The sequence below is a fragment of the Onychostruthus taczanowskii genome, unplaced genomic scaffold, assembly GCF_017590055.1.
Source record: "Onychostruthus taczanowskii isolate IOZ18803 unplaced genomic scaffold, ASM1759005v1 scaffold99, whole genome shotgun sequence".
NCBI classification, from domain to species: Eukaryota; Metazoa; Chordata; class Aves; order Passeriformes; family Passeridae; genus Onychostruthus; species Onychostruthus taczanowskii.
In genome coordinates, this window is record NW_024507990.1 from 1,242,177 (window position 1) to 1,252,616 (window position 10,440).

The 10,440-nt window shown below is 42.4% G+C and overlaps 2 protein-coding genes across 2 annotated transcripts in view; both read right to left on the bottom strand.

Moving 5' to 3' along the window:
* Positions 1 to 5,695, bottom strand: part of LOC121348116 (myosin-1B-like) — a 58,146-nt gene extending 52,451 nt beyond the window's left edge. Inside the window, 6 exon segments of the mRNA XM_041427323.1 lie at positions 4,429 to 4,578; positions 4,678 to 4,796; positions 5,046 to 5,184; positions 5,265 to 5,368; positions 5,462 to 5,560; positions 5,653 to 5,695. Of these exon segments, the coding sequence (XP_041283257.1) occupies positions 4,429 to 4,578; positions 4,678 to 4,796; positions 5,046 to 5,184; positions 5,265 to 5,368; positions 5,462 to 5,489 (540 nt within the window). The 5' untranslated portion in view covers positions 5,490 to 5,560; positions 5,653 to 5,695.
* Positions 5,696 to 6,124: 429 nt separating this feature from the next.
* LOC121348134 (myosin-1B-like) lies at positions 6,125 to 8,746 on the bottom strand. Its single transcript, XM_041427349.1, has 4 exons — positions 8,737 to 8,746; positions 8,504 to 8,539; positions 6,351 to 6,591; positions 6,125 to 6,262 (listed from the first exon to the last, which is right to left on the bottom strand). The coding sequence occupies exons 3-4, from the start codon at positions 6,552 to 6,554 to the stop codon at positions 6,125 to 6,127; spliced, it is 342 nt and encodes a 113-aa protein (XP_041283283.1). The 5' UTR covers positions 6,555 to 6,591; positions 8,504 to 8,539; positions 8,737 to 8,746.
* Between the last annotated feature and the right edge of the window lie 1,694 nt (positions 8,747 to 10,440).

A 10,440-nucleotide genomic window follows, 5' to 3' on the forward strand; every position in this document is an offset into this window, starting at 1 on the left:
AGCAATGGTGGTAATGGCTGATAGTGAGAAAGGCCAGGGAGGAGCAGAGGGCCAGGGACTTACGCTGCAGGTTCTTGTTCTCCCGCTTCATTGTTTCCAGGTGGTCCAAGGACTCCTCATAGGCATTCTTCATCTTGAACAGCTCCGTGCTGAGAGAGCGCGACTCCTTCTGCGAGGCCTCCAGCTCAGCCTGCGTTTCCTCATACTTCTGCTTCCATTCTGCCAGGATCTGAAGAGAAACAGGGGGGGAGTAGGGCTGTGGCCATCATGGGGCCATGCTCTGGCCACGAGTGCTGGTGCTAAAAGACCTTGTCAAAGTTCTTCTGCTTCTTATCCAGAGCAGCACAGGCAGCATTGGATCTCTCCACATCAATCATCAGGTCCTCCACTTCATTCTGCAGCCTCTGCTTTGTCTTTTCCAGGGAGGCACATTTGGCATTGATAGCCTCAACTTGTTCCTCTGCATCTTGCAGGCGCTGGGCCAGCTTCTTCCTGTGTTAAACATATCTCATGGTTTAAGAGAAAAGGGAAAGCTGTGGCATGTGGTTGATAGGCTTTTCCCTGTCTCTCTACCAGTCCCTGTCTTCTACATGTTTGCCTGTGATTTTTTTCCTGTGATTCTTACACAACACGCATTACAGATTTTTTTTCCTACTCTCCTTTCACCCCAACCCCAAGAAGAACACTGACTTCTTTCCAATAATGTCACTGTGATCTCCAAGAATTTCTGGTTGTAATCTCTGCTACCCTTCCTAACTTTCCCTCCACGTACTTGGCCTCCTCGAGCTCCTCCGTGCGCTGAATCGCGTCCGTCTCGTATTTGGTTCTCCACTGGGACACTTCGCTGTTGGCCTTGGACAGGGCTCTCTGCAGCTCCCCCTTGGCCTCCTGCTCCTCCTCATATTGTTCCCGGAGCAAGTCCCAGTCGTGGCGAGCGGACTGCAGGGCGTGGGCCAGGGTACTCTTGGCCTGCACCAACAAGGGTATTGGGTCATGGAAGAGAAATATTCAAGGAAACCTGACTGAATATTAAATGGACACTGGATTATGCTTCTATGCAAATAGACAACCATGCACTCAATGAGGAATGAAGGTGGGACTGAAGAAAATGAATAGTGGTTCAACTCTAGGTAAAAGTTAGCATGAAACGACTTGCAACAAATTACATGAGATTTTTTTCCCTGTCTCATCGTTGTGGTTCAATAGTTATGTAAGTGTCTGGAGCACCTCTGAGAGGAGGAATCACCTTTATCTCTTCCTCCAGCTGCCTCTTGAGTTCCTCAATCTGTTGGGTGAAAGCCTGTTTGCCTCTTGACAGCTGAGAAACCAAAGCATCCTTCTCTTCCACCTGACGTGAATATTCACCTGAGAAAATGTGCAGATACACAACAGTTTTAATGCCATTCATGGTGACACTGCAAACATTTCAAAATGCAAAACCAGACAGTTTTCAGTCCATGATGAAATGTATGATCCAATTTCGAGCATTTCACAGTAAATGTGACACAAAGTGTGCTAAAAAGACCACATGCCCTGAAGTGTAATTTCTGCAATAACTCCGAGACTATTGATCTGCACATGTAGATGTGGGAGTCTCACCTGACTCTGTCTGCAGGCGAGCTCTTTGAGCAGTTAGGTCATTGATCATGCGCTGATGTTCTTCTTCCTTGGACTTAATCTCACTCAGCTGATCTTCCAGAGTGCGGCACATCTTCTCCAGGTTGGTCTGTTTCAGCATATGGAAAGGTATGAGTTAACCATACACACTCTAAAGAAGTCTGAGAGCAAGGATTGTGTTGCATTCCACTGGGTCAATGAACCAACAAAATAATTGTGTACCTTGGCTTTGGAGATTTTGCTTTTGATGAGCTGGTCACACCTTTCCTCAGCATCAGCCAAGCTATCTGCTTCCTGGTGGGTAGACAAAGATTTTCTTTGTTTATAATATTTGAAAGTTTCTCTTCTTTATCTTTTAGCCCGTCAATTCAAACAGATTTACAGTGCTGTCAGGTTTTCTGCCTGGGAAATAGATATGCAAGTTCCCAGTTCGGAATGTTCAAAATGTTTTTGTTGCTTTTTACTCTTTCAAATATATCTCTCAGATTTTGTAATTGTTATAATATTCAATGCTGTAAGGGGTTCAGCTACAATCCTGTCTTGGATATCTATAGATGGCAACTTTCTCAGAAAAGCAGGAGCCCTTACACCCACTTGGAATCCCTTGCTTCTTTTACTATCCTTAAGCGAGCTCACCATGCTACTGCAAGACACCACTTTCTAAGCTGCATGTTTCATAGAATGGATACCTGACTTTCTGCCCGAAACAGAGCAGTCAGAATGAGTAGGTGCTTTTTCTGAGTAGGAAATGAATGGTGATAAACTCACAGCCTGCACTTGGAGCTGCAGGTCATTTTTCTCCTTCATTAGAGATACCATTTTCTCCTCAAGCTCCTTCCGCTTTGCCTCAGACTTTGCAAGATCTTCCTTGGTTTTCTGAAACTCTTCCTTCATGTTGGCCATCTCCTTCTCAGACTCTGCACTCTTCAGCAAGGGCTTGATCTTGAAGAACAGCTTCATCCATGGCCAGTGCTTGACATTCGTGAATGCACGAATGTTGTACTGGATGCAGAAGATGGATTCCCTGAGGCATAATTAAAAAGCACAATGATTATTCTCAGTCTGATGAGTGTCAACGCTTCCCCCCAGGCAGAGTGACTTTTTAACTGAAGAAGAGAAAGGTGTACCTGCGCTCCACCATTCTCTGGTACTCCACCCTCATCAGGAAGCCCCTGCACCTGGCCTGGGTGCGGGTGATGAGCTGTGCCAGCTTCTCATCCCTCATCTCTTCCAAGAGCCCTATCAGCCCAGCTTTGAAGAAGACCTTGAGAGAGGCAATGTTGCAGCACATCACTGTCAGGTAGAGAGAGCAAAGCCCAGGCAGGCAGTGAAGGGGGGGGTTGGTACCTTGGTGTGTCCAAATTCGTACTGGGTGTGGTCCACATCGATTGACCCAAGGAGCTTCTCAGAAGCCTTCTTGCTATCGATGAACTGTCCCTCAGGGATGGCACTGGCATTAAGCACCTTGTATCTGTAGAATTGGAGGAAACAGAAGGAAGACAATGTCCAGTCATAAGAACGTTCTGTTTACTGAAACGAAAGCAGTGTTTGCAGCAGAACCAGGCTGAGGAAGTTGGAATTTCATCCCTCCATTCTTAGAGACCTTGGCAAAGCTCAGTTGTGTGATGGAGAGCAGCTGGTGAGGACACCTGGCTTATCTTTTCATTTCACAGCTCTCACCTCTGTTTGAAGTCAGCATAGAGGACTCTGCTGGGGAACCCTTTCCTGCAGATCCTGATCCCTTCCAGGAAAATACCTGACATTGTGAATTACGGAAATACCTTCTCAATGAGCTCAATGCAGGCAGCCAGGTCCATCCCAAAATCAATGAATGTCCATTCAATCCCCTCCTTCTTGTACTCCTCCTGCTCTTGTTGAGATTCTCCTGTGGGATCATGATTTAGTGTGCATATATAAGAAACATGGAAAAGGTAACCCTTTGCATTCTTTGAATTTAACATGAAAGATCCATCACTGGGCTGAAAATTGTCAGCTGAGAATGCCACAATCAATTGCTCAGTTCCTTTTGATTCCCAGCATTAAACCTCACCTTGTAGGACAAAAGAAAACCTTACCATCAACCAAATGAATGATAGAAAGGCACGTTTTATGACAAAATTTTATGTTTATATTAAATGCAATTTTATGTTTTTACAGTGCCAATTTTCATTTAACAAGATTTTTGTTTCCAGTAGTGGTCTAAAGAGAAGTTATATATAGAATATTTTTACCAACCAACCAACCAACCATGACTGTGGGGTTTTTTTGCTTTTTTTTTTCTGTGTCCGAGCCAGCTAAACATACATAATAATTCTCTGAATATATGACAAGAAAAAGTGTTTACGTACCCGGAAAAGAGCTGAGACAGTCTGGAAAGAAGAACCCTTCTTCTTGCCTCCCTTCTTGCCACCACCACCACCACCACCGCTAGCCTCTGATAAAGTAAAGATAATGAAACATCTGTTGCTTTGGGGCTAACCACCATGCACTAGCTCTGCTCCAGAAGCTCTTTTATAAATGTATTGGAATTATTTTGGGTTATTTAATCCTTAATATTAAGATCAAACAGTTGTAATATTACAACATATAAAATTCTATTTTCTGCATCTGCACAAACAATATGACTCTGTGCTTGTACTGATGGAGCTTTTAAGGATTTTGTTTTCTGCTAGAAAAGAAAATGACTGAGTTTTTTTCTGCATAAAATTGCAAATGACTGGCATGTTAAACTTTCAGAGGAATATTACTTGCAAGTCCTCTGATATAACAATCCTTCCCTTCAAGAGCAGCTGTTAACCCTGGAATCCTTACATCAAAGATCTCAAAGCCAGCAATGTCCAGCACACCAATGAAGTACTGCCTGGGCTGCTTCGTGTCCAGCTGTTCATTGATGCGAACAACCATCCACAGGAACATCTTCTCATAGACAGCCTTTGCCAGGGCACCCACTGAATTGTACACCTAAACCAAAGGAGAATGGAGCAGAATAAATACAATATCCAGAGCAAAGAGTAAGTGATTCAAGTCAGAGGTTCCCAGTCAGCATCTGGTTGTTGTTACCTGCTGCACAGTCTGGCCCTTGGTGACGTATTCATTCCCCACCTTGACTCGGGGGTAGCAGAGGGCCTTGAGCAGGTCTGCTGAGTTCAGACCCATCAGGTAGGCAGCCTTGTCAGCAACTGAACACAAAGAAAGAGGGAGAAAGCAACAGAGGAGAAGTGATAATTGAAATTGGATATATTCTAAGACGTAGCTGTTGGTCTCATCACTGAAATTTTGTGATATCTTGAAGGGAAATTCAGAAGCATAAATAGTCTTGAAGCTGATATTGATGTATTTGTGATAGTAAACAGAAAGAAAATACATGACTGCCAACTTCAAGCTATGTAACCATTTCTGTTAGTAGGAGTTCTATAAGGTTTTAATACCTTCAGTGCCATCAGGCTCTGCCTGCTCCTCTCGTTGTTTCTGCTTGAACTTCAGGTTCCCGTAGTGCATGACAGCCCCTGTCAGCTTGTAGATGGCTAATCTCTCATCAGCAGTGAAACCCAGGATTTCAATGGCACTCTGGCAACAGGATCAGTGAAATAAATCTCTGAGCCATCAAAAGGAAGTTTCACCACACCAATATGCTCTGTGACACTTACATCTGTAGCCATCAGCTCCTCCTGGTCGTTAATGCTGGGAACTGTGATCTCACCTTGACTCACAAACTGGTAGTCATATGGGTTGGTGGTGATGAGGAGCATGTCTGTAAAGAGGAATAGGATGTATCTTGGTGTGAGAATGAAAATAAATGCTAAACACATTCAGATTTTATCAAATAATTCATAATACTTCATACCAATTAGCTCCGGCTTCTTGTTGGACATGATCTGATAAAAGATGTGGTAGCTCCTTTCCGCCTTGAGCTGGAAAGTGACTCTGGACTTCTCCAGCAGATCTGGCAAGGATGGTAAGACAGAGTCAGATCTGAGAAAGAATACTGAGGTAGAAAGGGAGGAAGGAATGGGATCAGGTCTAGAGGTCTCTTACATGTTTCAATGTCAGCAGAAGCCAGCTTGCCTGTGGCACCAAAGTGGATTCTGATGAATTTGCCCTTTTGTAAGGGAAAGAAAAAAAGACATTTTGAAATTTCACCATGACTGTAAGCATGTGACCTTACATTTTCCACAGAGGACAGGCTTCAACTTAGAGGTTGTTTCACTTCTATATTGGTTTTTTAACAAAGCAAAACAGGACAAAAACATATTCAGAAAATTCTTTATACTGCTAATACTAGATAGATCTGTGCTTTATTATCCACTACTATTTATTGGATAACCATGAATGCACAGGAATGAGAAAACCACTAATAAATCATTATATTGGGTCACTTATGTTACAATTCAAACACATGGATATACTGAAAGCCATTTTCTAATCAGAAAGCATGCTGTGCAACCAGATTTTGGTGGTGGAAAAGTTAAATGAGGATTTTGGTCTTGTGAAAAACACAAGTCAGCTGTTACACTCTGGGCTGTAGAGATAGAGGCAGCACACCCAAAACATGAGCTTGGAGGTAGAGCCTGAGGGCCATGTCCTCGATTTTGTCATACTTGGGAGGGTTCATGGAGAAGATTTGATCTTCTTTCACGGTCAGGGTCTTTCAAGAAAACAAAAGATCCACATGTGTCTCTGAAAAGCTCATTGTTGGGATTATATGTTTTCCTTCAGCCTTGTTTTTGACTCACCTCTCCCCCTTCAGTCTTGACAGTGACTTTTCCCGATTCCCTGCTCGTGATTGTCCCTTTCACAAAGGATTCCTTTGCATGTACCACAAAGACAGATGACTTGGCATCAAAAGGTTTGTTCTGGGCCTCAATTCTCTCCTTCTCTGACTTTCGGAGGTAAGGAGCCGCCTCCCCAAAGATGGCCATCTCAGGGTCCGAAGACATGGCTGCACTTTATGGAGGGGCTTGTCAGCAGAGAACACTGTGGAAGAGCAGATATGTTACCCAAATTAGTCAATATTTTTTCTTGTCACACACTTTATTGATAGACACTAACAGTGAAACAGAAAGTGGGATTTGGAAAGAATCTGGAGTAGTTCTTTGCTTCACCTTCCTGCGCAACCAGGGCAAATTTTGGATGCAGGTTCCCACAGCTTTTTTCTGAGAAGTTTTTATTATGTCAAAAAATGGATATTTCTCAGTCCCTTTTCATCCTAGCTTAATGTCTGATGACCCTGACAGTGATTTTTTTTCCCCTGTTTATTACCTAACCAAAATTCCCGTGGCTGAAGCCTGTGGTTTTTATCCCTCAGCCTTTTACTCTGCCCATTTAAGAAGAGTTTGGCTATTTCCATGATATAACCGTCTCCTTTTTGTCGACAATAAGATAACCACTTCTTAATTTCATCCCCAGTGTAGACAAACCTCACCATTGCAGCCTCTTCTCATACATATTTTTTCCTACTTATCTTGGAAGATCTCTGCTGGATTCATTCCAGAATGTCACTGTCTGGTCACCAGAAAGCACCAAACTGAACACAGTGCTCCAGATAAGGGAGCTGAATGCAGGGAAAGAATCACTTGTCTTTGCCTGCTGACCATGCTTTCATGAGTGTCTCACAATGTGCTGCTGACCTTCCTCCCCCAAAGGCACACTGTGACACTTGCACCCGAATTCATGAAATCTTTCTGCAAAGCTGTTTTCCAGCCAAAATGAAATACAACATACTCTGTTGCATGGGACTATTCTCTCTCATATGCAGGATTTGCAAGGTTCTTATCAGCCTCAGGATGAAGCTTTCTGAGGATCTTTTTCCAGGGTAACATTGCCTTGTAGCATAATTGCGAGTTTCTGTTTGTTGTCAGCTATAGTTCCTGAGGATGCATTCCATGCATCATTTGGGTTGCTAATGGTCTAGAAGGTGTTCTGAGGACTATCTAAGGCATAATGTTTTTTGCTGATGCTCTGAATCATTCACTGGAGTTCTTTACTACTCATCCCAAATTATTTAAGTAGTACGTGAGCAACTGGCATGTAAGGACACATAATTCATCAGGTTAAAACACTGCACAACCAACTGTTTGTTCTTATGTTAATCTTTTTGTGGAAATAACTATAAGCAAAGCTAGAAACCTCAGCTGAAGAATTTATAAATCAAACCCAGATACCTAAGTGCAGTACTGGATTTCCAAAGAAATACCATGTGGCTAGTAACAGAAAGTATCTGAATTCCAAAGAAGTTAGACAGACAGTCAGCTGGATAAGATGTCATGTCATAACTTTTAGTAAGGTAAATAACCAAAATGTTAACAAACATTTGCAGCTACTCCTAGTAGCATGCAGATCCTCCATTTGACTCAGAGTTCTTTCAGAGGAATAGGAGCTCTTTTCATTGTTTGGTTAGTCAGATAGCTATTTTTGCATTTTTATCAAGTTTACTAGTAGGAGGCCTACATAAAGATTATAACCCTGGAGTATCATTTGGAAAGCATTTTCATAGCATTTATTGGCCAGTTTCATATGCAGTAATAATTACAACTCATAAGTCTGTAGGTTTTGCAACATTCTGTTCTGTTGGCTAGCTCTGTCTGTCTGGACTTCATGCCAGAAAAGATCATTTACCTCAGTGTTCCATAATTAAACATAAGGAATCCCCAAGAAGCATTTCCTGGCATTACATAGTGGCTGTGTCTTCAAGCACAGCCACTTATGAAATCTTGCTAGCTGTGAGCAGCCTGCCCAACCATCAGCATGCTTTATTAGTCATAGCAGAGCTGTGGCCAGGAACACATGCAGCAATTGCCCACAAAATTTTGTCACCACAAAGAAATCTGTTCTACAGAAATCTTCCACCTTTTTCTGTCCCTTAAATGCAAGCATATGTGGCTCTTACCTCTTATATTATTTGCAGGCTGGGAGATGATGGGTGCTGTAAGGCAGAACCATGAGATCTCTCATTATTGCTGCACACAATTCCACAGACAGGTCACACAGTGAAAATACCAACACGCCTTATGATCCAAATATCAAATCCTTCCAGGTACATGTACATACATCAGGACAGCAGGGCTGGAGTGGGACTGCAGGCACACTGTCCCTTTCTGCCAACCACAGACGTGCACTTACCACGAATTTCCTCTGCAGACAGAGCAGCCCAAATTCAAGGACTCTTTTATAGGGTCTGGTCAGCGCATGCTGCAGATGCCTCCTCTGTCTTTGGGCAAAGCATTTCTGGCAAACCTTGTTTTTGGCAAAGCATTGTCTGGCAAACTGAATGTACTGAAAACTGGAAAGTGATGTTACCAGATATAATTAGAAAATTTTTGTCTCTTCCTAGCTATGTGAATAAATTGCCTATAAATAATATGAGAAGATTCCTAAGGAGGGAAATACAGCTAATGATGACTAGAGGAATGAGGGTAACCACTAATACCTGCAAGGCCATGGATGCTCCATGAATCTGAGCTAAGGGAGCAAGGGAAAACCATTCCCTGGGCAAGCACAGTGACATTTGGATGCATACTTCAGCTTATTCTGAGGACATCATATGTCTGATGGCAGTTGTCCTTTCACAGAGCTCTCTACTTACAGATCTTGGATATGACACATGGATTTCAGTGGTGGTTGTCTGCATTGCTTACCTTAGTCAGATTATTACATATTACTCTGTATTCATATTACTCTGTATCCATATATCTCTGCAGGGCTGGATTCCACCAATGCTGGAAGCAAAAGACAGCCCAGCTGAACGAGACAGGACAGAATGAAGGATGTGTGTGGGAACAGTCTGTTCTGCCCAGAAATGCAGCTTGGGCAAAGCACTGGAGTGCTGATATTCCCCATGGAGGAAAGGGAATTCAGGCATCCTGAAGACAGGCTCTTGATGAGAAGAAGATCACAGAACGACAGAACCTGGTGCAACTCCTCTTGGACAGGGGAGTTTCTTTAATAAATAAGAATATCTGTATCCAGATCTTTGTAGCTCCTTCCTCTGACACTTGCCAAGAGAGCGTTCCCAGTTAGCATATGTAAACATAACATGCATGTAGTGATCTTCCTGAGAATGCTTCCACAGCCTCTCTGATATGTTGCTTAGAGATTTTGTAAGTCAGCGACATCTTTGATGTAACCTAAACCTAAACCTAATTTTTATACTATGAACTTGTCCATTACTTGGCATCAAGTAGTTGTACACCAGAGGGACATGCACATCAATTTGGTGCAAAACCTAACGTATTCCACAGCAAGTTCCATTATTTATCCAAGTCTGAGGCCTACATACATGTCTTTAAAAAAAGAAATAAAATAAAATGAGGAAACAAACAAAAAAAAGATAGCACATATTGCTGTTGAAGAGCTATAAGTGACCTTCCTGCTCTCAATGACAGGAAAAATCCACAGAGAACAAGGTTACAGATAAGATAAAAAATAGTTATTATTTTAGTGCAAAAAATTTAAAAATTATGGAATTTGTCATAAATATAAACATTATAGATTCAGAGAATGTAACACTGAGGTTGTATTTGCAAAAAGAAACTGCAACAAGTTAATATTAACAAACTCAGACTCCCAGGCAGTGGCACGTCGCCAGCTTGAAATGAGGACATGTAAAACCTGTGTCAACTGGATGTAAATGTGACTGCAGTCTCTGAGGTCATAAAGTAGGCATTTTTTTACATATCCTAGGAAGTGGAATGTTAACAATCACCATGCCTCTAAAGTATGCTGGCATAAATAAGGCACAAATCACTTCCTAGAAGCAAAATTCTGATTTTCCTGAAGTATGTGTGTATTGAAGGCTAAAATGAGAACAGAGATGACAAATTGATG

Excerpts from the sequence above, each read along its gene's own strand:
- LOC121348134 (XM_041427349.1), bottom strand. The coding sequence starts at position 6,554 with ATGTCTTCGGACCCTGAGATGGCCATCTTTGGGGAGGCGGCTCCTTAC. Across the intron at positions 6,263-6,350 it reads TCAAGACTGAAGGGGGAGAG|ACCCTGACCGTGAAAGAAGA; the intron begins GTGAGTCAAAAA and ends TTTTCTTGAAAG.